A 27,542-nucleotide genomic window follows, 5' to 3' on the forward strand; every position below is an offset into this window, starting at 1 on the left:
GATTCCAGTGGTTTTTAGATATAGTGAATGTGATGGAATTGTATTTTAGGCCAGAGGCATTGTTAGGATCTTGAAACATGGGGGGCTTAACCTGAGGGGTGGGGGGGGGCCCTCTTCTTCACCAACCTGAGCTTTTGGGTGAGTCAGTGTCATTCTGACATCCTGACACACCTGCTGCTACAGCAACAGGTGACTCTACCTCCACCTCCTCAGCTTCACCTGCACCTTGTCGCCTCCTCATCCTCCTTGTTTATATCAACAGACTCAGCTCGTTAGCTGCCAACAACAACAGCCCTGTAACCGCTGTGCTCTCTCTCTCTGTCTCTCTCTCTGTCTCTCTCTCTCGCTCTAACACTGCCTAGTAGTGTCAAGTAGATCTGCTGCTTGAATGACAGAGGATCCTAAACCTAGCCTACCTGTGTTTTTGATCAACAACAGTATTTTAAAGCATGATCATAATGACTAATGAGTAGATTTGAGGCAACTTTTTATTTTTTCTTATTTTTGTATTAAATGAATAAATCTTTGAGATCCGGGGCTGAAGCCCCCCAGGCCTGACAATGCCTGTGTTCTCCACCTGACCTCTGGCAGTGAGGAGAACCTCCAGTCAGACCTCCTCTACAGGAGGAGGTGTGTTTCTTCTGTTGGTCTCCTGTTTTTTTCTTCTGCAGGTGAAATGAGGTGTGAGGAGGGAAAGTTTGAGTTTTATAACAACTGATATTGAAGCAGGTAAAGGCCTCAGTGGATGAATGAAATGCACACAGAGCAGTGAACAGGGTTCACCCATTAAAGGCTCATTAAATCAAAAGGATAAAATAAACAGTGGTGGAAGTGACTAATTACATTTACTCTCCCTCCTGTAACGAAGGAAAAGCTTCTGCTGTGTACATTTGAGTATTTTTTTAAATCAGTCATTTTAATTGTATTTTAAATGAACTTTGCTACATTTAAAGTCACATCCATTATGATACAACTACACAGTTCACAGCAGTAGTAATGTACATGTTGGTCCAAAAGCTAAAGCTAACACACACGTCCCGCAGTTACACACAAGCTGTAACTTAGAACTTCATTTTTATTAAAAGAGAAACAGAAGTGAGGACAACATGCAGCAGACAAACCAGACAACGATCTGAATGAAGGAGCTGGAGGAGGAAGAGGAGAGGGAGACCAGAACCCTGACAGAGAGATAAAGATGGAGAGATAAGGGAAATATTCATAAAGTCGTCAGACCCTTCAGTTTTTTCACATTTCCATTATATTATAGTCTCATGTTAAAATCATTTAAAATCGTTTCCCCCTCGTCAGTCTGCAAATAAGTGAAAACAATTTATTATAAAGTAAAAAACATCACATTGACAGAAGTTTTCAGACACTTCAGCTCAGGTTCCTCCATCTATCCGATCATCTCTGAGATGTTTCTACACCTGGACTGGAGTCCACCTGTGGTCGATCAGCTGATTGGACACACACCTGTCTATATATGATGCAGATCAGAGCAGAAACCATGAGGAGGAAGGAGCTGCTGCAGAGCTCAGACACAGGATTGTGTCGAAGCTCAGGGAAGGTTCAAGAGCTCAGTGGTTTCCATCATTCTGACATGAAGAAGTCTGGAACAAAAGGACTCATCAAGACCTGGACATGGACTAACTGAGACATCAAGGAGAAGAGAGGAGACCAAGAACCTGATGGTCTCTGAGCTTCAGAGAACCCTCCAGAAGGACGACCATCACTGCAGCTCCACTGATGTAGTCTCTGCACTCTTGAGACTGAGAGGAACCAGATTCTCTGGTCTGATGAAACCAGGACTGAACTGTTTGGTCTCAGTTCTCAGAGTCAGGTCTGTAGAAAACCAGATATGAACCGTTTTTTGACTGGAATATTATGAATGAAACTGTATTGACAGCACAGTCTCTGTAATTAAATCCAACCCGGGTGGTCTGAAATGTTCTATCCCAATGTCAGTTTTCCAACTAACAACCTGTCTAAGTTTTTATTATCACAATCAAACATTTTCACCTTCATAGTAAATATTATACAATACTTCATGATGATAAAGGTTAGATTTAGATTTCACATGTCGCTATAACCAAATCAATTCATTTATTGATCTGTTTTCTTCTGTTTCTTATTTATTCCTGATGATCGGATGCCTCAACGTGTCTTGCTGTTACCTGATGTCATCACTTGAGGGCGCTGTTGCCGACCAGGTGACGTACATGGGGACAGTACCAAGTTCAGATGTATTTATAAGGTCTTCCCATGTTCTCTGCTGTCTCTCCTCTCAGTCCTCGTCAGTCCCATTCAGCATCACAGGTCTGGAGGCAGCAGGACTGTAACTGCACCAAGTGTAACTACATGAGCGACGACAGCATGTCTGCTCCACGTCCCTCAGTGTCTGGATGGACACAGAAAACTCACCCTGAGCTGAGCAGAGACCTTCCTGGGCTGTAGGACCTTGTTTTTAGTATAAAAAGGATGTGGGACACTTCTGTGATTATGGACCATGAGGTTTTATTATGTTGTACTGTATGTTTACAGTTTTATTTTACGGTAGCAGCCATTGTTCCTTCACAGCAGCATCTCTGTGACTGTGGATCACTTTACTTTGACCCTCTGTGTCTGCCTTGACCCAGACAGACACAGGGACCTCACAGAGGGTCCTCGTCCCCTCATGGAGGTGGACAGACTGAGATCAGACGTCCCTGTTGGACACAATAATGCTTGATGTGTGGATCCGTCCTCAGGAGACCGTGAGGACGGATCCAGGTGGACTGTGGAGAGGACAGAGGATGAGCAGCTCTGTTGTGTTCCTTGAAGTTGAAAACATCCCAGTTCTGGCATCGCCTGCACACACACCATGTGACTGAACGTATCTGAGATGCTCTGGATCTGCATGTACGACAGCATGTTCCACTTCCTGTCAATATCCTGCAGCTTCACACAGCCCTTGAGGAGACTGGGCCAAAGTCAACACCCTGATCAGCTCTGTACATAGATGTGTTGCACTGCGTGAGGCAAATGGTGGTCACACCAGATTCTCCCTTCTCCCCAAAATCCACTGTTGACTGCATAATAAATGTCTTTTATCAAAATAAAACTGCACATTTTAAAGTGGCCTTTTATTGTGAGGCACACCTGTGTGATAATGATGCTGTGTAATCAGTGACAGGATCACACCTGTCAGGTAGAGGGAGGATCCAGACAAAGGAGAAGTGCTTGCTAACATGGATTTAAACACATTTGTGAAGAAAACTGGAGAGACATAAACCTCTAGAAAAAATCTTACATCTTTTATTTCAACTCATGAAAAATTGAAACAAAAACAAAAGTGTTTTGTTTATATTTCTGGTCAGTGTAGTTTGTGTTGCATAACTGGACTGATTTTAGGAAAATCTGAAGCTGTTTCAGCATCTGATTGATGCTGAAACAAACACTGTGAGGCTGCGGAGCTGCTCCTCTGCTTCTTCTTCAGCTAATTAAATCTTGGTTCATATAAAAATCAAATCAAATGAATCAAAGCAGCTGCAAAGCAGCTAGTGACCATGTTGTGATGCAGCCCGTTGCCTCTGTGTTCTGAAGGACAGGGTCCTTTTATTGAGAGACCCTGGTCCCAGACTCGATCCTGAGATCTGGATCAAGTCTTAGGTTCTTTCAGAGCATGTTGGACGTTAGATGAAGAGTCGAGCAAAGAGTGAGGCGCTCAGAGACATGAGGCTCACAACTGTGAAAATCTGTAATTGGACAAATTCAATCGAGCATGTGAGTTCCTGTTGTAGGCCAGGACGTGACGCTGCGGAGTGTGTGTGTGTGTGTGTGTGTGTGTGTGTGTGTGCGCGCGCGCGCGCTTGAGACAGCCCCAGCCAGTCAGACGCCAGCAGTCAGAGAGGGAGCCCCCTCTGCTCCGTCCTCTAATGTTTCCAGACCAGCAGAGACAGACGCGGAGGACACGGACCTGGAGGATCCACCGTGCCTGCTCAGGAGGACCAGCTGCTGGACTCATCAGCTGATACCGTATGTTCATAACAAGTGACTTACTGTAGCCACCCAGCGCCGTGGAGCCAGACCTCCCGCTGCACACCCTCAAGTGGCAGCGCGATACCGGAGCTTTCTCCCGGGGGGATGTCCCGGTACCGAGGCGGCGTGAAGGGGACATTGTGAACTTGGACTAGTCGCGACCAGCGCCAGATCTCCCCGCACCACTGTCACCCGAACCCCGAGGTTTAGTGGAGCGTGTGTGTGTGTGTGTGTGTGTGTGTGGGATGTGTTGACGCTCACAGGTTTTGTGAGGCTGTTTCACAGCTGCTCTGTGTCAGTGTGTGTCTGTGTGTGTCAGCGTGAAGAGCTGACATCCTGTTCATGTGCTGTTCCCCTCAGTCTGTCCAGTAGCTGCGGCTCCTCTGCAGCCCGCCCGCTCCGTGTGTGTATCAGTGTGGGTTATTCACAGTGCTGCTATGCAGACTGGCTGGAGCCACGCTCAGACAGCTCCACTGTAACCCTGGCTCTGCTCACACACAGAGAAACCTTCACAGCTGAGGAAAAGCTCCCTGCACGTCTCGATCCGGGGGGACGACTTGTACGGAACAGCAGATGTTACACAGCTTTGTGTATTACTGTGGATTATTCAGGATGCTGCTATGCAGACAGAGTGGAGCCACAGAAAACCTGCTGCTGGAGTTAAAGTAACACACGGCTGTGCAACTTCTGTCAGTGCAGTGAACAGCTTGTGTTACACAGTTGGCAGCTGAAGCTCTGGCAGGAAGGCAGGAGTATTACTGAACAACATTCACACTGGTTCAGTGTGTGCACGTTAGAAAGTGGACAGTCTGACTGGGACAAAAAGACAGGGCTGTAAAGTGTGAGCAGGTGAAGCTGCAGACAGATGACACTGCCTCTGACTGTGAGTGAAACTCTTTGTTGATGCAGGTTGTTCAGTCTCACTTCTGTTCTGCAGTTAGTTGTTGAAGTTTCTTTTAGCTGGTTAGTTACACTCTTGGCTAGAAATGAAGAATCCTCATCCACTGAGTGACACATGGAACAGATCCATGAACAAAGACCCGGTCCTGGTCTCTGTGCCGGGCACCAACAAGAAGTTCAAGAGGAAGTCCAGAGAGCCTAAAAGGCTCTTCAGCAGCCCCGAGCCTGAGAGGATGAAAACCTCCCTGGCCGACATGTCGGATGTGGACTCAGTGGATGACACCCAGATGGAGGCGTGTGATGTCAGCAGGTTGGCTCCACTGCAGAGACAGCTGATGATGTCACAGGAAGCGACACCTAGAACCACAGGGACCCTGTCAGGACAACCAGAAGCCAACGTGGCTCCAGCTCAGAGTGGTGCCATAGACATGAGGATTGGTATTAACATGCCAGCCATCACTTCCAAACTGTCCCAGTTCCCGGAGATCTCCCACTGGCCCACGGCCATATCTCAGCCCCTGTCCAACAGACTCAAACTGGGCCTTCGCTCCACATTCCCTCTGTCCACCTCAACCAGCAGCAGCCACTCACCCAGCCACCAGGCCTTCTCCCTGGAGCCTCCTCTGTCAGACCAGGCTGCAGCTCTGCCGCTCCCCAGACCCTCCCAGACCTCCCAGTGTCAGGAACACGTGGAGCCCCAGGTCCAGTCCCCCAAGGTGAGTATGTTAAATGGTCCAAATGCTGCCATGAGACTCACCTGTTCACTCTCACTTTACATCAATGAATCATCATCGTTAGTTTGAAATGTGTTGTTGCTGAGCCTCTATCTGAGTTATGAGCTGGATGTGGCTTTGAACCCAGATGAGTTTGAAGTGATCAGTTCCTGTGGTCAGGATCTGCCTCCTCTGTGACAGAGACACAGACAGGTCAGTCACTGTCAGTGTTCTGGATACAGGGATACAATAAAACGCATGAATCAGTGTTTCCTCTTCATGGTCCTCAGGCTGATCCACCAGGGTTCGGTAGAATGATGAACTGAGTGATGTGTGCTGCCCTTTAGTTCAGTACTGGATCAGGTCTATAATCTGGGCCCCTCTGGTCCTCTGCTCTCAGGAGTCTCCCAGGAAGCGGGCTGTGTGTGCTGATGGACCTGGGCGTCTTCCAGAGGTCAAAGCCATCCAGCAGACCAGGAGGCTGCTCGCCAACGCGAGGGAGAGGACCCGCGTCCACACCATCAGTGCTGCGTTCGAGGCCCTGAGGAAGCAGGTCAGACTGACAGTCCACACTGCAAACACACAAACAGTGGAGTGTGTACAAACACAAACACACTGTACACATGAACACTGCAAACAGACACACACAAGCTGCTCTGGTTTTCTGCAGACGTTGCATCGACGCTTTGAAACATGAACAAGGTGTTTGTTTCAAATCCATCATACTGAGCCGTCAATCAGTCATCATCATCTTAATCACACAAAGTTTTTGGTGCTTAAAGGTCAAAGGACACTGACCTGTGGCCATAACTGAAGAATTCATACAATAATGAACTGCAGCTGGACCAGCTGGTTTGACAGGGGTGACAGCTCTAAGGAAAATGCAGCAGGGCTGTAACTCCGCCTCCTGGTCACAGCTTTGACTTCCTGATTAACTGTGACACTTCTAGAGATGAGAGCTGGATCAGATTGGAACAGGTCTTCCCCAGAAGCTCCTCCAGTTGTCTGCGTAGCCCACACCGGGCATTTGTGTAATAAATCCTGTGTCTCTGTCAGCCAGGTCCAGATCCTCTGTAAAGCTCAGACTCCATGTGTACCCCGTTTCCATAGCAACCAGTTAGAGTCAGAGTTTGAGACTACTTGCCACAGATTAAACTGATTAGATAATACATTTAATTGTGGTTAATAAGATACTTTTAATTAGTTAAATAGATGACAGAATAATAAAATAGTTAAAAACTTAATGATTAACCGTATTATTCAAGTGGCTAAAGATTTTAAACCAGTTTAATTTATGATGAATTGAAGCCATTAATGAGAGTTCAGACTGTTCATTATTAATTGAGCTGAAGCCTCTTCTCTGCACAAAGACTTTTAATGTGACAGTGATGTGAGACTGAGAGACGACAGAGACAGAGGACGATTACACAGACGATCACACAGGAAGACAAAACGTCCGTCCTCACTCATCTCAGTGCAGAGTAATATCTGTACCAGGATTATCAGAACTCTTCCTCTCACTTCCTGTATAATGATGTTTTGTGATGGTAAACTCTCCAGTCCAACATGGATCACAGTAACAGCTCTGTGTCCTCTCCTCACAGCAGGAAGCTCAGGTGGAACCAATAACAAGAACCACGTTCCAGTGTTCCAGTCAGTGAACAGAGCAGTCACCGGCTGATCTTAATGGGACGCAGCTGTTATTAATGTGACTGATTCCACCTTTGCTTTTGCTGCTATAACAAAACAACTGCTGATGCTTCAGGACACAGATACCTGCTAACGGCATCCTGCAGGAGCCAAAAACAGCAGGGACTGATATTAAAAGTTCACATCCGTCAGTGAAGAAGACATCCGATAAAGCTTTAATCAAGGAGGAAATATTTGTCAGAACTTTAACAGTTTTCTGTGGTTGTTGTAAGTGACCTTAAGGTTTTGTAGATTAGATTCTCCGTCATCCTCCTCGCTTCCACTCCACTTTATTCAGTTTGCCTGTCAAACATGTAAAGATCTCCCTCCTCTCCCTCCCCCCTCTCTGTCCAGGTGCCATGTTATTCATATGGGCAGAAGCTGTCCAAGCTGGCTATACTGCGCATCGCCTGCAACTACATCCTGTCTCTGGCTCAGTTGGCTGAGCTGGACTATAGCTCCGACCACAGCAGCCTGAGCTTCTCTCAGTGTGTGGAGCAGTGCACCAGGACCCTGCAGGCCGAGGGCAGGAGCAAGAAGAGGAAGGTGAGGAAACAGAGAGTCACATGACGCAGGCCTTTATTTCTAATGTCCCTGCTTCATCATGACATGAGGTCATAGTTCGTCAGAGCCCTCCTGCTTCTGTTCACACAAACACATTCTCCATTTTTACCTGTTGTCTTTATGTTGAGTCAGTACAGCACAGTCATGTTGTCCTCACCTCTCTCCTGGCAACACCAATCATTTCTTACTCTCAGTGAAAGTTAGCACTTCCTCCTCAGATGTGTCACATTAAAAGCCAGGCTTTGAATGTGAAACATCTGCAGGAAATTTAGAGTTTCATTGAAGGAAACGGCAGAGCAGATTCATACAGGCAGAGAGAGGAGGACCATGGTGGCAGGAAGGAGTTGTGTGTGTGTGTGTGTGTGTGTGTGTGTGTGTGTGTGTGTGTGTGTGTGTGTGTGTGTGTGTGTGTGTGTACTTGTACTTGTACTTGTACTTGTACTTGTACTTGCTACATAGTAAGGACCAAAAAAAGTATTTTACTAACAGAGTGAGGACATTTTGGGAAAGTGAGGACATTTTGGCCGGTCCTCACTTTTTGAGACACCTTCAAATCACATTTTGAGGGTTAAGACTTGGTTTTAGAGTTATGGTTAGAATTAGCTTTAGGTTAAGGTTAGGGTCAGGGTCAGGGTTAGGCACTTAGTTGTGATGGTTAAGGTTAGGGTAAGGGGCTAGGGAATGCATTATGTCAATGAGTGTCCTCACAAAGATAGAAGTACTTGTGTGTGTGTGTGTGTGTGTGTGTGTGTGTGTGTGTGTGTGCAGACTTGTGGTTCCTCTCACAGGTTCTCAATTTTTAAAGACAATAGCCAGGTTTTGGTTTGTTAGCCACAGTCCCTGTTTTGTGCTGACGTCTGGTAAGTCACTGTCTCTGACTGTCTGTAGGAAACAGACTGAGAGCTCAGTGCAGGACTCTGGACTCTGATTCCCACTGGAAACATGTTGCATGAAAAAAGACAAGCGGGTCCTTACTGGTTTTTACACAGCAGCCCACACACATCTAAAACCCTGACTTAGAGTTAATGCTCGTCTCACCAGGTGAATATATGTTGATGCTGTTGGCTCATGGCTCACTGTTCCTGTGGTTTAATAGATGCATCAGCAGCCAATCACCTCCTGTTTGCAGGAGAAATCAGTTCACCGTTTAACTCTGTACCACTGAACCTGATTGTTTCAAAGTGGTGAGTGACACAGGGAGGGGAGGGGCTGTGTGTGTGTGTGTGTGTGTGTGTGTGTGTGTGTGTGTGTGTGTGTGTGTGTGTGTGTGTGTGAGTCATGTCATTAGTATAGAGGTGATGCTGTGGGAAATGAGAATTTGAACATCAAGAATTAATATTCACAGAAACGCACAAGATATATTTATTAAGTTTGACAACAGCTCACAGGAACACAACACAACAGGTCAACACTTTCAACACTGTGATGGTTGTGAAATAAATGTTTTAAAGTTAGTAAGAAAAGATTTTCACAGCTCTCTGCTCCAGCTTCACACTCAGGCTGCTCTTTTAGATGTAAACTAGCTGAGGGCTTCTTCCCTGCTAGCTGGCTGTTTCTCTCTCTCTCTCTCTGTGTGTGTGTGTGTGTGTGTGTGTGTGTGTGTGTGTGTGTGTGCTCAAAGTCCCAGACACCAGATGTTTAGAGTGGAGGGGAAGTGGAGCTGGCGCCATGAAGGGCAGAGGGCAGTGAGAAGGCACGCGAACTAAAACCACACACACACACACACACACACACACACACACACACACACACACACACACACACACACACACACACACACACACACACACACACTTGGCACATTCCCCAGCAGTCTCTCCAACATTCCCCCACTCTGCCTCTCCAGGCCATCTGCTCCAACATACTTTGAAACAAGGAGGGGAAAAAACACAGTCATCATCAGCCTGTCAGACAGCAGCAGCTGGTGGAAAGACAGAGAGAGAGAGAGGGTGTGTGTTTGTGTGTGTGTGTGTGTGTGTGTGTGTGTGTGTGTGTGTGTGTGTGTGGAGGGGGGTCTGGCAGGAACGAAATGCTTTTTTATTTTCTCAGAGCCACTGAGTCTGTGCGCTCAGTTCAGAGGAAAACAGACATTTTTTGCTTCATTGTGATTTTGCTCCACCACACTGAGCCTGAGGTCACATCAGGAAAGCTGTTTGTGTCTTTCACACAATTACATGGTAAATCTGTGAGCTGGAAATGTTTTTATCTCAACAATCTAACAATCGTGTCGACACTAAGAGTTTAATCTGCAAGCACTACTGCTCACATAGTAGCAGCAGTGGAAGAAATGTATTCACTGAAACTAAATCTGCACATAGACTCGTACATTACTGTCAGCAGTCAGAGTGACCTACATGACTTTGATTGTTTAAAGCTCCATGTTTTACTCTTCTGTGTTTTATCTGAAGTGTTGATCTCCATCAGAAGATATATTTGTAGTTTTAAGAACCAAAAACCATCTCAGTGTAGTTTTACATCTCCTCTCTCAGGCTTCTCTCTGGACCTCAAGTAACAACAGGTCAGTCAGCCAATCAGAAGAGAGGATCTGAGCCTCTCTTCTGATTTGCTGACTGTTTTGTGAGTGATCCAATAAAAATATAGCAGATTTCAGGTAAACACTAAATGCTGCAAGGTTGGTTGGTGGGTCCGGGTGGGCGGGGCTTGGGGTGTGGCTGAGGGCGGTAACTGTTTTGTTGTGACATCACAAAGTTCCAGAAGTCCTGACGGCTGGTTTTAAGGCTCAGTTTCTGAATACAGGCTGTGTGCATTTCTCTGTGGACTGAGGCTTTGACACTTTCACAGTATTAATATAGAACCTAGACCTGCTCTATGATCACAACCTCTCTGGCACTAGGTTCTCAGAGGTGAATCTTTGCAGGTTTCCAGTAATGTCAACGTCTTTGTGTTTGTTAATGTTGGTCAGACTTTAGCTTTAACGGCCATTTTCATCATTTAATTCACCAACAAGTCGATTGATAACTGATGAAATAACTTTCAGGCGTATTGATAATGAAAATAGTTGTTGGTTGCAGCCTCACATTTCTTGTTGTGATAAAACACAATTTTATAACAAATGTAAACTAAAACAGCTCAGGTCTGAAAACCAGATGTTAGAGTCCCTCTCCAAGACCAGAACCACAAGACAGAGGATGGAAGACCTGATCCAGCTGATATTGTGTAAATTTCAAACAAATTTGATATGAAGTAAACCTGGGGCCCCTAGGACGCCTGAGGGTCTGAGGCCCCTGGGTATTGGCCCAGTTTGCTTGGTTGGTAATCAAGCTTTGATTGTTGGCCACCAAGTCCTCCCACCTGAACAACCACATAGGTGACGTGTTCCTACCCAGGATATGACCCATTACAGCATAGCAGTGTACCAGACCCCTGTCGTCATGGTAACAGTAATAAATGCGTGGTTAACGTTGTGAATCTATGAATTGTGAAGATTGTGGTTTGGGTTAAAGTTAAAGTAAGGTTGGAGGACCTTTGTCGTCATGGTTACAATAATAGTAATTGTAATTGTTAACGACTGATTACACTTGGAGGCAAAGTCCTGTGTTCTGTCGACCCACCATCCACCCTGACCTCCTACAGTACTTTGTCACTCGTTACACTGCGTCATCTGACTTCCTCCTCTGTTCCTGTTATAATGACCACGGCCACTAGAGGGCGTCTACCATAAAACATAACCATGGGCTGTAATAAACTGCTGACAGACGAGCTGTGGCCTTGTTTCTGACGGGAGGACAGGGTCTAGCTGTGTGATTGCTTTCAGCAGTGATCTTCGCTCTGTAATCACACAGAGACTGCCGAGTTGCATGTGGTTTTGTCTCTAGAGGGCGCTATGTAGTGCTTAATACAAATCATTACCACTCCCAGACAGTAATGGCTAGAAACATGGTTCCATAGGCCATATTAGTTTGTGAACAGCTTGTTGATCTCTTATAATTTATGAGTTATTGATTTGAGATTTTTCATCATCATATTCCATGAGGTGCACAAGAAAAAGTCTTTTACCTGTGGCGTCTATGAGCTATCAGCTTTAACAGCTGCAAGAAAGCTGCAGCAGCATCAAGCAGCAAGAGCTTTCAGCAACCGCACTGCTTTTTCTTCAGGAAAGACACAATCTAGTTGGCACATGATGTTAATAATGTGATTGCTTTCAGCAGTGATCTTCACTCGTCACTCAGCCACAGCCACAGACGCAGCTTTTCGCAGATTTCAGTGTGGAGCAGTGGATAAATGTGGATAAATGTGACCAGGAGCAGGTCTCTGGTCATATTTATCTCCATCAGCAAGTAACAAAACATAGCAACAAGCCCCTCTCTCTAATGTAAACATCTAACTCACCTGAGGTTTAAACCTGTGTCGATAGCTAACTCACAGTCCAGCTCTCGGTCACTAAACTGCAGGCCCACTTTCGCCTCAGGTTCCAGTTCTTAAACTTAAAACACATTCCTCTGTGTTTGGAAACATGTTCTCATGTGAGGCTGAGAAGTTCAGAGTGATTCTTGTCTGTGGCTCAGCTGGTAACTCATCTGCCATAAAGGGTCCATTTCTGGGTGCCAGAGGTTCTGTTTGTGATCGTGAGGTGCCCCCCAGTAGGTGGCATTTCATGTCCCTCACAGAGATCTGCCTGTAAACAAACAAGTGTTATGGTAGTCATTGGTGGTCTTTGAGGGACCTCTGTTGATATTTCATCTTTACTGCAGGAAGGAGCTTAGAGCTGCAGCAGCAGTCACACACATTTCTGTGAAGATGCTCATTCTGTTTATTCTTCTGTCTTCTGTCTTCTTCCTGTGCTTTTTGGCACTGTAAAAGTTCTACTTGTTTGTTCAGGAGATATGTTTATGTCCTTAGGTGCTGATATGTGTAACAGCTGATTTTATATGAATTGTTTCATAACTTTTTAAAAATGGTTTTCTATGGGGAATGAGCAAAACATGATGGAACATGACTGAACATGATAAAGGCTGAATAACTTTCAATGCCTCACCTACATGAAAACTGTAGTGACAGCACCACCATGTGGTCAGAAATCAGCCAACAAATGTTGCAAAATGTTGTGGCTCATATTTCTGCAACTGTGAGGCGAAGAAGAAATGTGTCTCTGTGAATTCAGTGGATAATGCTGAACGAACTGATATAGGCCACGTCTATATCAGTTTTTCCACCATTCAGATTCTTTTGCTTGACATACTTTTGACTCTCTGTCCTACATCCTTGATCCAAGTTTCATCAAACTTGGTACATATCATGTTTAGATGGCCCAGAACACGTGATTGATTTATCGTTTCAATACATGAGTGAAACTGCTCATGTTCACACCATGTTAGTCACATCATCCCTGTCTCTTCTACTTATTCCTGATGGTTTAGCATCCTCATCTCTTCCATTATGAGCCCATTGGTACAACTGAAAGAGTTATTGATCTCTGTCTGAATAGTTACAGCAATCAAAAATTGTCTCAATGTACTCAATCCTTTGAAGTGCTTATGGCTTCAGTCTGTTTGCCTTGAAGTAAGTCCACATGAAAATGTCTAAAAATAACCGGACCTCTGTTCTACGTGTTGTTGAGTTGTGTTCTTACATCATCACAAGTGTTTCCATCAGTTCTCAAACAGAGAAATCTGTGATTTTAATCACAGCAATGCTCGGTTTAAATTGGTGATCTGTCACATTTTAAGATCCACTTTTTTTACACCTGGTGGTTTCTCAGCTGTACATTTGAACCAGATGAAGGATTTTAATCATCGGACGTGTGGATCTGAAGTTATCAGAGAAAACAGCTCAGAGTAAACTCCGCACCAGGAGGGACAGTGACTCTACCCCGTGGATTTGAATAGTGATAATTAATTAGTGGTGACAGTAATAGGTTTGCTGGTGGTTGTTCCAGGTCTGAATCTCCTGACAGTGTGGCTCATGTATAAGGTGCTGTTACACTGGGGTCCCTGGGGTCCTCCAGGATGGACCCACAGACTCTCCTCTGTTCTGAGGTCCTGGGAGACAAAGCCAAGCTCATCCTCTGCGGGACATAGATTAGTTATGGTGACTTAGTTCTGTTACAAATCATGATTTTGATTTTGTTTCATATTGAACATAATGAATGAATGAATTAAACACCAGATACCTGAGTATCTGCGTGTGGCCTGTCTGTCCAGGGTGATGGTGTTCTTTATTTTAAAGTGCTTTCATTTTGTTGACAGGTTGTGAGGATGCCAGAGGAAGTGTGATGTTTTCAGACCACTGTTACCAGAATCTCCTCTTCTTATTGATGCATCGCTGCGCTCAGCTCGTCTGTTGTAGTGGGTTGAACAAATAAGGAGAAAAATAACAAGTTCACTACAGTAACAAGTGATATGGAAAAAGAGCCAGATGTAACAGACTAACTGAAAAACATGGCTGATGTTGTTTTATGCTTTTATTATACCTGTTCCACCGCTGGGGTAGAAGTGGCAGCTGGTGATCATGACGATGATGATGATGATAACGATGATGACAACCAATTGTAGACATTGTAAACACAGTGGAAACTTCATCTCTAACTGGTATCTGTACATTTGGATGTCAATCTTATGATTTTGTTTGTTGTATTTTTCTTTAAGAAATACTAGCTCGTGTCTTGGCTCCTGATGCTGATTCAGAATGAACTGTGAACCTTTACGTTCTAAAGGTGTTTTCAGACTGAACACCACTGTCACACTGTCCGTCATTATCTGTCCCAAACTTCCAAAGTACTGACTCTACAGATGTTAGCTACAAGCCACGCACACATCTTCAAATGGCAGTAACTCTCTGTTATTTTCCTACATACGTCCACGCCATGGAGCCTTTAGAGCTGTGGAGCTGTGGAGCAGTGGAGCCTGGGGATAGGCGCAAAGTTTTTTTCTCAAATTCAAACTTGCATTTTGCACAGACATGTTTTTGAATTTGGGTACACTCATGGTCTCCCACTGACTTTACATGCAATCGTGCAACTTCATAAAATGAGCTTTGCTTCAGTCTGAACACACCTTAAAGAGCGAGGACCCATTGGAAATGAGTTCATTGTGCAACACCACCTTTATAACGTCTAGTGCTTTATATCAATCATGGTGTAGATATGTGACCTATATGGAAGGAAGAACTGCCCCCTGGTAAAGTGTGCATCATTACATCAAGTCATTGTGGTGTTTTTCTCATTTGCATAAAGTTAAGCCACCTGCTATCCCATAATGCTTTGAGATGTGATTCACTTGCATCCCATTGAAGACCCTATTGAAGACTCTTTACAGCTGACAGCGTTGAGTTGGTTACACTGATGATGGACATTGTTAGATGATGAATGTACAGTACATAAACTCTAATAACACAAATAAAAATACTTTGACCAGTGTTTTCTCTTGAATATGTCTCTGACTAAAAGTCAAATGAATGAATCACCTGATGTTGTTTAAATGGTCACTTCACTCACTCACACCACATTTTCTTCTGCAGAAAGTTTAAGGTTTTATTTGTCCAAGCTTTTAGATGTCTCTATGAGATTTCTGCCTCCACCACTGCCTCCACTGGGACAAGGACCTCATCATCACAGCATCATGCTGGGTAACAGAAGAAGGACATCTCAACAGTGTGGTGCACTTTCCCCTAATTAAAGCGTACACTGATGTCATGACCACAATAGCAGCAACATAAGCATGCACCAAGCACCCTCTGGATAATCTCAGCAAAATCCCGCAATGTGTCCATCATCAGGGGCAGACTCATGCAAGAACAGTTCTACACTGATGAAGCGTCTATGCCAACAGTCCTGGGGAAACTAATAAAAACCCTTAGCCAAGTGGAATGATGCAAATTTTAAAGACACTAAGCAGGTACAACTCAAAGAAGACACACCAGGGAAACTGAAATTCTGGTGTCTCCATTCCAGCCTGCTACCCTGACTTACATGGTCCTGTATCCTCTATGAAGTCTTCCTAATGCAATGGAGGGGCTCATCAGCTCACAAGTGAGGAAGTGGCCAGGCTTCACCAGATGCCTCAGCAGCATAGAGTAAAATAGATTTGAAATCCTTTCATTGCCAACTTCATCAGAATCAGTTTTATTGCCAAGTATGTTTTCACATACAAGGAATTTTTTATGGTGATTGGTGCAATTGAGGATCAGGGGGATCAGCAACAGTGGGGCTCTCTAGCCTTGTTGATAAGGCTAATAGCAGATGGGAAGAAGCTGTTTTTGTGGCGAGAGGTTTTGGTCCTGAAGGACCGCAGCCTCCTGCCAGAGGGGAGTGTCACAAAGAGTTTGTGTCGTGTTTGCAGCGTACCAGATGGTGATGGAGGAGGTGAGGATGGACTCAATGATGGAGGTGTAGAAGTTCACCATCATAGTCCTTGGCAGGTTGAACTTCTTCAACTGCCTCAGGAAATACATCCTCTGCTGAGCTTTTTTGATGAGGGAGCTGATGTTCAGCTCCCACTTAATGTCCTGTGTGATGGTGGTTCCCAAGAAGTGGAAATGCTCCACGGTGGCCACGGGGGAGTCACACAGGGTGATGGGGGTGGGTGGGGCTGGGCTCTTCCTGAAGTCCACTATCATTTCCACTGTCTTCAGAGCGTTTAGCTCTAAGTTGTTCTGCCTGCACCAGGTCACCAGACGGTCAGTCTTCCACCTGTAGGCAGACTCATCGCCATCAGAGATGAGTCCAATGAGGGTGGTGTCGTCTGCAAACTTCAGGAGCTTGACAGACTGATGGCTGGAGGTGCAGGTGTTGGTGTACAGGGAGAAGAGCAGAGGAGAAAGAACGCAGCCTTGCGGGGATCCAGTGCTGATGGTCTGGGAGTCAGACACGTGCTTTCCTAGCTTCACGTGCTGCCTCCTGTCAGACAGGAAGTCGGTGATCCACCTGCAGGTGGAGTCAGGCACGCTCAGCTGGGAGAGCTTGTCCTGCAGCAGAGCCGGGATGATGGTGCTGAAGGCAGAGCTGAAGTCCACAAACAGGATCCTGGCATAGGTCCCTGAGGAGTCCAGGTGCTGGAGGATGAAGTGGAGAGCCATGTTGACGGCGTCGTCTACAGACCTGTTGGCTCTGTAGGCGAACTGCAGGGGGTCCAGGAGTGGGTCAGTGATGGATTTGAGATGGGACAGGACAAGGCGCTCAAATGATTTCATGACCACAGAGGTCAGGGCAATGGGTCTGTAGTCATTTAGTCCTGTGGGCCTTGGTTTTTTGGGGACAGGGATGATGGTGGAGGATTTGAAGCAGGCTGGCACGTGGCAGGTCTCCAGTGAGGTGTTGAAGATGTCCGTGAACACTGGAGACAGCTGATCAGCACAGTGCTTCAGGGATGATGGAGAGACAGAGTCAGGACCGGCTGCTTTGCGGGGGTTCTGCTTCTTAAAAAGCCTGTTGACATCTCTCTCCAGAATAGAGAGAGAGACGTTCCTTTGGTAGGGGAGGAGGGGGGCTTGTCCCACTGTCTTTCAAAGCGGCAGTAGAACTCATTCAGATCGTTGGCCAGACGGAAGTCGTTAGTGGAGTGGGGGGGTTTAGGTTTGTAGTTAGTGATCTGTCTGAGCCCTTTCCAGACAGAAGCAGAGTCGTTGGCTGAGAACTGGAGCTGAAGTTTCTCAGAGTACAGACGTTTAGCTTCTCTCACCGCCTTGCTAAACCTGTACTTGGACTCTTTAAACCTGTCCCTGTCCCCACTCCTGAAAGCTTCCTCCTTTTGCCTCCTGAGCTGACTGAGCTTAGCTGTGAACCAGGGTTTGTCATTGTTATAACTCACCCTGGTGCATGATGGGATACAGCAGTCCTCACAGAAGCTGATGTATGACGTCACAGCCTCTGTGAACTCATCCAGACTGTTGGAAGCAGTCCTGAACACCTCCCAGTCAGTGCAGTCCAAACATGCCGCAGATCCTCTATGGCTTCACTGCTCCACTGCTTCGATGTCCTCGCAACAGGTTTACACAGTTTTAGTTTCTGCCTGTATGTGGGAATCAGGTGGACCATCACATGGTCAGAGTGGCCCAGTGCAGCCCGGGGGACGGTGTGATAAGCACCACTGATTGTGGTGTAACAGTGGTCCAGAGTGTTCCCCTCTCTGGTCGGGCAGTTAACAAACTGTCTGTATTTGGGCAGTTCATGACTGAGGTCACCTTTGTTAAAGTCACCAAGGACAATAACTACGGAGTCCGGGTTGGTCCGCTCCACACACAGTATCTGCTGTGGCCTGTGGTGGGATGTAAACACCGACCAGGATGAATGAGGTGAACTCACGGGGGGAGTAGAAGGGCCTGCAGTTTATGATGAAAGTCTCCAGGTCAGGAGAACAGTGCTGCAGGATCACTGTCACGTCTCTGCACCAGCCACTGTTTGCATAAAAGCAGATTCCTCCACCTTTGGTTTTGCCGGACAGCTCTGTGTCGCGATCCGCTCTGAAGAGTTGGAAGCCGGCCAGCTCCAGCGCAGAGTTCGGAATCGATCCACACAGCCACGTCTCCGTGAAGCACAGGACGGCAGATGAGGAAAAGTCTCTGTTCTTCTGCACCAGTAGCTGAGGTTCATCCAGCTTGTTGGGCAGTGAACGCACCTTGGAGAGAAAGATACCTGGGAGCGGTGTGCGGAGTGCGCGCCGGCGGAGACGCGCAAGCGCACCGGCACGTTTTCCTCTCCTCCGGCGTTTCACTGCGAGAGCAACGGTCAGTGACCTCTGACCAAAATGTCCAATAATTCCACAGGTGAGTCGAGAAAAGTAGGAAAAAAATCCACTGGAGTTGTTTCTCTGATGTTAATGAGCTCTTCTCTGGTGAAAGAGCTCCGGAAACCAAAGCAGAAAACTGGATTTACAAAGAAAATAAGGCAAAAAAGTGCGCACCAACACACCGAGGCAGCCATCCGCGGCGCCATGGCCCATGCCTGGCCCAGGAGTGCACCAAAGTAAGACTGTAAATGACATGAATCCTGGGAAGTGATGATAAGACGGGCCGCTTCAGCATTTTCAACAGGAAGGAAATTGACTCTAGCTGCATGTAATATCAGCCCTCAGATGTGGAGACATTGTAGGCCATGTCCAATAGGACAGAGGGAATCAAGAAACCCAAACATCGGGATATGGTCATGGAGTGACTGACAGGAAGAAGCAGCTGTGGGATGGAGCAGCGAGGAGGAGAATCACCAGAATGTTCCTTATGTGCCAGTCCAACAACCCTCAAAGATACAGTGGTGAGCTACAACACCAGCATAACACAAGGAAGGTATATGTGGCATCACAACCAAATACTGAGCTACCTGGCTTGTGAGCTTGAAGGCGTGAGGATAACATCCAATGAGATGCCTCTGATAACCACCTCATACTGACCACCTGTCATCCACCAAGAGGAGGAATTCAAGATAACTGCCTCTCTGTCCAAACATAGGCCCAAAGAATGCAGCCAGGGACTAGACTCCTACCAGAGGTCTCTGGTCCAGGGCCATGAAGTGAACCTTTATCATTGAGCTGACAGTGCAATGCTAACCTTCTGGCAGATGCAGAAGGCCCTTTGTTGCCAGCTCCACTGTCGAGCTCTTGAAGGAAGTAGGAGTCCGATGGTGACTCGCCATGCGCTTCAGTGAGAGGAGAAACACAACAGAGGTTAGAGATGTCAACCCAGCGGCGTACTGCAGTCTTGGTGCAAAGAATGAGTGCATCTTGTTGAATCTGCTCCTCACCAGCTCAGAGCAGGTCCATAGCTTAGTGCTTTTTTGGTCCAATAAACTTTGGTCTCTTTATTTGGTAAAATCACAGCAATATAAAACCTAAAATTACACAAACTGATGTGATCAAACACACACAGCCCTGTTTCCATCACTTCAGAGGACACTACTGGAGTGATGTGCTCATTGTGAAGCCACAACCATGGATCACGTGTATGTCACAAAATGAAGATTAAACAGCAGCTAGTTTGTTCCCAAATTGTCAGCAAATATAATTTTTTATTATCTAGAATAACTGCTGTTATTTCAAATATAATTGATGGTGGTATTGAAATGGTTGTTAAATGGATCACTGAGATAACTATAGGATCTTCAGCAGGTCCAACAACGTGAATTCAACTAAAAAGTAAACATCCTCTAATCTTGGTGATATGTTTGAATGTTTGAACTATGGGATCAGTGCTAAAATTCTGTTTGACTGGAAACTGAATGATTATAAGTTGGTAGGGACAAGTGTGTCTATTATTTTGTCCATCCCATTTAAATCTGGGTAAAAAGAGGCACAATAACAAAAAACGTGTGTGTGTGTGAGTGAGTGTATACTTTTAGATTACTTGTGGATATTTGATCTAACTTTCCTTTAAAACATCTTCTCTTTGGTTGAAGTATAGTGTGTGGGTTGTACATTCAAACCTTTAACTACCTCATAACAAACAAATATCCTCCAAACCTTTAGTCATCTGAGTCCATTCATACAGTATCAATAAAGTACACGGCAGTGACGTGTCATCAGGGCAAGCAAGGGAAGCAATGTTTGCCCAGTTAAAGCTATAAATAGACATCAAGTAGAACAATACTGAAGTGAAGTGATATCTCTCCCAGCTCGACGACCAGTCGTAGTATCTATAGTTTCTGTCTTTTTCCTGGGCGTGACCTCTTGACAAAAGCTGGGACTTGTCAAGGAGAGGGGAGCAGCATTTTTAGGACGATTGCAGCATTGAGGATAATCCTGGGATCTTTGACGGGTGACTGGCTATAGGCAATGTGTCCTTGACTCAGCTTCTAATGTTCTGAGATCATGATATTGCAGCATTATGCGCATGTGCAGATGGATGTGGAAACTAATCTTGTGCATTAGAAAATGACTCCCACAGTCTTTTCTTCCTAAGTGTTAAGCTTGCAGTAGTAGCAAGTAAATGAGCAAATTACACAGATTTATCATCTCTGGCCAAGATCCACAGTAAGTTTAAGTTTGAGACAGAATATTGTTGCAGGAGAAGAGCAGCTCCTTTCAGGATTAGATCAGTTTGGGTAAGTTGTGTGCATTAGTGTCAGTTAATGGTAAATATGTTGAAGATTAACATAGAAGTGATTTTTAGATATTTTACTCTATACTGCACTTTAATATGTTTAGTGTCAGTTCAAGAATGAATTCAAAAAAGTGCAGAAAGGTGAAGATGTCCAGACAGAGAGCAGCAAGATGGAGAACGAGACTTTCAGCACAGGAAAGACAGACAGCACAAAACCATGAGACAGGACAGGGCCTGAGTTTAAGAGAGGTTTATACTGATACTGTCATGAGAAGGTTTGTTTTAGTGTGGTCCATATTTCTCTTATTGGTGTAGTAAACAGCTGAATCACACAGCATCGGTTGTTCGGCTCTGCTTGCCTATCTGCAATAGTCACCAAACGTCACTGATATACAATCATATAATGACTTTTATCTTTTTAGTTTCACTGCAGAAATGTGAACTTATACTCAAGTTCTAAAGTCATCACTGAATAGTCTGATGAGCTCCTTGTAATAACCACAACACACTGAGAAAACACAGTGTGTGAAGATTTCTGAATTCTTTTACCAACAGACGTTCAAACCAGAGGCTGTCTGAACTGAGACCACAGTAACCTTGCAGTCAGTCTCAAAACTTTCAGGCTGGACTGTTTTAATGGACTCAGTCCTCTTTGTGTTTCAGGAGTGATGCTGACAGCAGTGGACAGACCCAACACTTGAGGATGCAAAGACACTGGAAGGACAGATGATGAGATGAGGATCAAAGCCTAGATGAAGATGTGGATAAATGGAAGAGGGAACAGGATGAATTGCTCTCACCACATTTTAGCAGATGAACTAACATCTGTACTTATCTGAGGTGGACACCACCTGACAGAAAGACAGATATACAAACTGTAGGGGGAATAAAAGGAAGTAAAAGATTCACCCCTCAGCAATAAACCCCACTATGCATACTATTACACACATTGCATTATTTCCCACTGTTGTCTTGTCAATACCATATTGAAGTATGTATTTCCAGTCACTCGAACTGTGACATCGCCATGAGCATGAAGCTTGTCTGGTTTCAGGTGTGTAAAAAGGTGCAGACCAGAGGATAAAACATTCAGGACAAATAGTCACAGCAGCTCAAGACACTCATTCATTCTGCAGTTTTAAATATTACACATTTGTTTTGTAGTTTATATTTCAAAATATGCCAATTATGTTTATTCAATACAATTATTTAAAAATTAAAATGACAATAACACTCAGATACAATAGATCCTGGGGCTTGAGGACCTGCTGTTTTGATTCATCACAGGGGTATGTGTGTGTGTGTTCATCATATGGACCGGCCTGATTTTACCCCAACAAACGCACCATAGTATCAGGCTGTTTATAATATAGGTTAAACAACAGATACCAAGTTGGCAGCGCTGCAGTTGTTTTAGAAACATGGAAATATGTGTTTAATGTGAAGGGGACGCGCGCAACGAGTATGTGACAATGGTTCATAAATGTGAAAAATATTTAGCGCCCTGTTAGTGCCACATCCGCGAGTGCTCTGATAAATAAATATGTTTTTGGTGTTGGACCCTAGGCCTCACAGTGGGCTCCAAAAGTCTCAGGAAAGTGGTCTAAGACTTTTGACCCCACTGATCAACTGTTGTTGTCATTGAGTCTTTGTGAGAGTGTGGCACGGTTAAAATAACTGAATTTCATTTTATGAAAACAAACCACTCTTGGATAAAATTTACGAGGCTCAATATCACGAATCCTTTCTGGCGTAGCACCATCAGCTCCCACTAGAACCAGCCCTGTTAACATTAGCTCCGTCATTAGCTTCTTTGTTAGCTCAGTTGTGATCTCCACTGGCTCTGTTGTCACCGTCACTACATGCAGCAGTTCCTGTGAGGCTGGTATCAGTGTCTCCTTCAGCCTGTGTCCAGAGGTTTTCCTCCTCCTCATTTGACACCAGTGCACAGTAAATGTTACTGCAGCTATCACTGACACTGACACTGTTAATGTTAACATTATTTTTGAATAAACTGGGTATTTAAAAATATTTTAAGGCATTGTTTTTTCCTTTAACCTTTTCTATTCCATGTTTGCTTTTTTTGGGACCTTTAACCATTTCATTTGTATTTTTGATTTGTTATCTTAGCCTTTTTCTGTCTTTGTTTGATTGTTTCCCTCCTGCGCTCTGACATTACATGTTTGAAGCACAGACTGTATATAAAAAGGTTTGATGGGTTGGGGGAGGTGACGGCGGTCCTGCACCTGCCTTTCATTATGGGTTGTGTAATCTGTGAGCCACTTATTGTGGGATATTTTTCCCACAATCATTTTTTCCCACATTGCTTGTGGCCTTGTGGCTCACTGGTTGTCTGCCTGTGCTGATTGCCAGTCTGAGCCTGCCCTCAAAGTGTAAATATACTGTTCATTTTCCTTTTATATTGATATCGACGAGCTTTGGGAATTTGACACTATTTGGCAAGTAAGTCCAGAGTATCTATGTTTGAACTATTTAGCATTTAAAATGTGCTAACAAGCTGTTGTTAGCGTTGATAGCATTTGGTAGTAATGTGGGAGCCAGTGGAATATGGTTGAGTTCTCATGTCCCATCCCTTGAACTTAACGGTCCCATCGCACCACAGCTGTTTTAATGGTTTCTTATTGTCTCCTTAGGTAACTTAATTAGCTAGCTGGCTAACGTTAGCTCTCCCTCTCCCTGTCCTATTAAAGAAAATAAATGTAAATAAATTAAGAGTGAAATTAAAGAAAAATAAGATAAAAATTGGAGCTTGAGTTTTATGTTTTCTTCTGTTTTACATCCTAACACAACTGACAGTTAATTAATAAAGGATCCACACACACTAAACCAGTCTAATCTGGCTACACTAACGCTACCATGTTTGTTTCATCCTCTTCACATCAACCAAGTCAGTTTTCCTTCAGACATGAGACAGAAGGGGTGACTGAGAGTGTGGCTCCTCTCCAGTCCAGTCAAAGGTAAAATCAGTGCAACAGTTCCAGTCACCACCCAAAACTACACACTCTCCTTTATCAACCTAATCTACACCTAGACCTACATCGCTGAGGGTTTACCAGAGGGTTGACAGAGAAAACTCCTCAACTCACCAACATCAGCGGAGCCTCTATCTTCCTTGGGTCAGGGTGGATCCCTGCAGCTGTGATGATGTGACCCAAGTAGACCACCTTGCTCATGGGGAGTTCTCACTTGTCCACATTCAGGGTAACACTGGCGTTTTCCAGTCTTTGTAGCACAATGTGGAGTCAAGCGTCATTCCTGATCCCACACGGCACCAATACGTCATCGATGTGGCAGACCGCTCCATCCAGCCTCTCTGTGATCTCGGCCATCGGGCACTGAAAGTGTTTGGGTGCTGAGCCAGTCCCAGATGGAACCATCTGCTGGGTGCCATCAATGTGTACTTGGCTGATTCTTATGTAAGTGGAATCAAACCCCCATGTTGCCCCCATGTTTGATGAACATTTTTTTCTCTGGAAAGAGTTCAAGGTTCTGTTCTACAGACAGCAGAATGTACTTTTCTTACACAAACTTCAGGCCAATCAGGTACACACACAACTGTACTTACTCTCTCTTGGGTACAATCACCAACAAATCAGTCGGCCCTCTGTCCCTGATCTGCTCATCATGCAATGCTCCATAGCTCTGCTACAGTATCCAGAGTGGTGACAGATGCATCAACAGCCTCATTTACTTCCTACTTATTAAACCATGCACATTCGTAAACAATGTTCTTTTTCACTACAAAGAGCGGCTGAAGCCCTTCCTCACTTTAGTGAATTGTTGCTGGTCTTCATCACTGAGCTTCAAGCCTCAAAGCATCACCAGCTTTGTCTCCCATACGATACATCAAAGTATTCTCTGTTAAACTGCTGCTTGAAGGCAAGATAAGTGGCTGTGTGGAAGTGATGTATGGTCATCATCTCATGTCCAACTCCTTCCCCAGTTAACCACAGTTTGTTCTGTTCAGTTCATGTGTTGGTGTCTTTATCACAGTTTAAACACTGAGGCAGCAGTGAACTGTTGACGACTGTGGCTGAAAAATCCAGAGAAAAGGCTCCACAATCATCTATGCATCAGCAGAGTGAGTTCAGGACCACATCTCCCAGTGAGTCCAGTCAAACACCAGCTCCCAGTGAGACCAGTACCAACACCAGCTCCCTCTGCTCCAAAAGCTCCTGCATTTGTTTTTATAACCACATGTTGAAGTCTAATTGATTTATACTCAGTGATACAACACTGATCAGCTGTTGAATGCTGAACAGGAAACACACACATGAAGAAAACAGCAAATATGACCAGATATCATAAAGGTAGTGATGCAAAATTCGTCTTTGACTGGTTTCATGAACATGACATGAGTTCAGTCAGAAACCAGGCTGATCTTCAGTCAGAAACCATCATCCCGGCTCTGCTGCAGGACAAGCTCTCCCAGCTGAGCGTGCCTGACTCCACCTGCAGGTGGATCACCGACTTCCTGTCTGACAGGAGGCAGCACGTGAAGCTAGGAAAGCACGTGTCTGACTCCCAGACCATCAGCACTGGATCCCCACAAGGCTGCGTTCTTTCTCCTCTGCTCTTCTCCCTGTACACCAACACCTGCACCTCCAGCCATCAGTCTGTCAAGCTCCTGAAGTTTGCAGACGACACCACTCTCATTGGACTCATCTCTGATGGCGATGAGTCTGCCTACAGGTGGGAGACTGAGCGTCTGGTGACCTGGTGCAGGCAGAACAACCTGGAGCTAAACGCTCTGAAGACAGTGGAAATGATAGTGGACTTCAGGAAGAGCCCAGCCCCACCCACCCCCATCACCCTGTGTGACTCCCCCGTGGCTACCGTGGAGCATTTTCGCTTCTTGGGAACCACCATCACACAGGATCTCAAATGGGAGCTAAACATCAGCTCCCTCATCAAAAAAGCTCAGCAGAGGATGTATTTCCTGAGGCAATTGAAGAAGTTCAACCTGCCAAGGACTATGATGGTGAACTTCTACACCTCCACCATCGAGTCCATCCTCACCTCCTCCATCACCATCTGGTACGCTGCTGCCACGGAGAGGGACAATAACAGACTGCAGCGTATCATCCACTCTGCTGAGAAGGTGATTGGCTGCAATCTTCCATCCCTCCAGGACCTGTACACCTCAAGGACTCTGAGGCGTGCAGGGAAGATTGTAGCTGACTCCTCCCACCCTGGACACAAACTCTTTGAGACACTCCCCTCTGGCAGGAGGCTGCGGTCCTTCAGGACCAAAACCTCTCGCCACAAAAATAGCTTCTTCCCATCTGCTATTAGCCTCATCAACAAGGCTAGAGAGCCCCACTGTTGCTGATCAATTGCACCAATCACCAGAAAAAATTCCTTGTATGTGAAAACATACTTGGCAATAAAACTGATTCTGATTCTGATTCTGATTCTGATCTGAGGGAGGCGTCTCAGACTCAGTATTAGAGGTGATGCTGATGAAGTGTCCACTGAATGAACTGAGAAGCTTATCTGCCCTGCTCTGCTGTCTGAGTCAGAGGTGGCTGATTTATCTCGGTGATGCTTTCATTTGTTCACACAAATCATCCTAATGTCTTCATATGTAAAACCCAAAGAAATAAATCACCATGTGCTGATGATGTATTGATAAAAATGCTACACTGTGTCCTCACCCTTATGTAAGAGAGGAGCTGCTACTGTCAAACTAACAAATGACGAAGACAGTAAAGAGGACACAGGTCTTGTTAACGAGCATCCTCTTCATCTACTCCTTTTTCCATTTAGCTTAGTTTTAAAGTAACTTATTAGCCTTGTTATTCAGTTGAGGATCAATTATCAGTTTCATGTCCTGTTCACAGATACTTTCTGTCTGAGTCCGGGAGCAGGAAGTCCTGCTGACATCCATAACCAGGTAAAGGTCCTGCACAGCCAGTGTAAACCACACAGGTGTTTTGAATTCTGTCTGATGAGCAGCCTTCACCTCAGGGCTGTGTGGGCGTGGCCATACCTTACCTGTTCACATGACTTTGAATAAATACATGAATACACAGTGAGGGCACGCCTACAGCATCACAGATAAAGAGGAGAGCAGCAAAGAGGTGGAGGAGAAGAACAGAGAGGAGGAGAGAAACAGAGGTGTAGGAACAGAGAGGAGGAGCAGAAGAACAGAGAGGTGGAGGAGAAGAACAGAGAGGAGGAGGAGAGGAACAGAGAGGAGGAGGAGAGGAACAGAGAGGTGGTGGAGAGAAACAGAGAGGAGGAGAGAAACAGAGGTGTAGGAACAGAGAGGAGGAGGAGAGGAACAGAGAGGTGGTGGAGAGAAACAGAGAGGAGGAGAGGAATGGAGAGGAACAGAGCGATGGAGGAGAGGTGGAATTTGACAGTATCTATTGTTTCTGATGTATGAACAGTTTCTCCTTCACTTAATGCACCTGAAGGCAGCAGGACGCATGTTGATAAAGCTGCAGACTCTGATTGGAGAAGAGCTGTGTCATAGCGCAGTGACATCACACACAACGTCCACTGTGTTTACTTTGATTAGATCACATGACAGTAACCACACACACCTCTACACACATCAGACTGAATGAGACTCATCATTCAGCCGTTCATGTGGGAAACTCACAGTCTCCTCTCACACATGCTCACAACACTGGTCATGAGGATTCA

The 27,542-nt window shown here is 45.3% G+C and overlaps 1 protein-coding gene across 2 annotated transcripts; it reads left to right on the forward strand.

Annotated features, from left to right (window-relative positions):
* Positions 1–10: 10 nt before the first annotated feature.
* Positions 11–23,633, forward strand: atoh8 (atonal bHLH transcription factor 8). Of its 2 annotated transcripts, none has more exons than XM_071506916.1 (5): positions 11–1,840; positions 2,289–5,633; positions 6,031–6,183; positions 7,674–7,865; positions 21,531–23,633. In XM_071506916.1, the coding sequence occupies exons 2-5, from the start codon at positions 5,004–5,006 to the stop codon at positions 21,534–21,536; spliced, it is 981 nt and encodes a 326-aa protein (XP_071363017.1). In that variant the 5' UTR covers positions 11–1,840; positions 2,289–5,003; the 3' UTR covers positions 21,537–23,633. The 2 variants fall into 2 exon arrangements, with proteins under 2 accessions (XP_071363017.1, XP_071363016.1); XM_071506915.1 differs by lacking the exon at positions 21,531–23,633 and adding an exon at positions 14,090–15,257.
* Positions 23,634–27,542: the final 3,909 nt, after the last annotated feature.

The sequence above is a fragment of the Trachinotus anak genome, unplaced genomic scaffold (assembly GCF_046630095.1).
Source record: "Trachinotus anak isolate AG129_WGS33_773 ecotype Australia unplaced genomic scaffold, CSIRO_AGI_Tana_v1 ptg000021l, whole genome shotgun sequence".
In the NCBI taxonomy this organism is placed as follows: domain Eukaryota; kingdom Metazoa; phylum Chordata; class Actinopteri; order Carangiformes; family Carangidae; genus Trachinotus; species Trachinotus anak.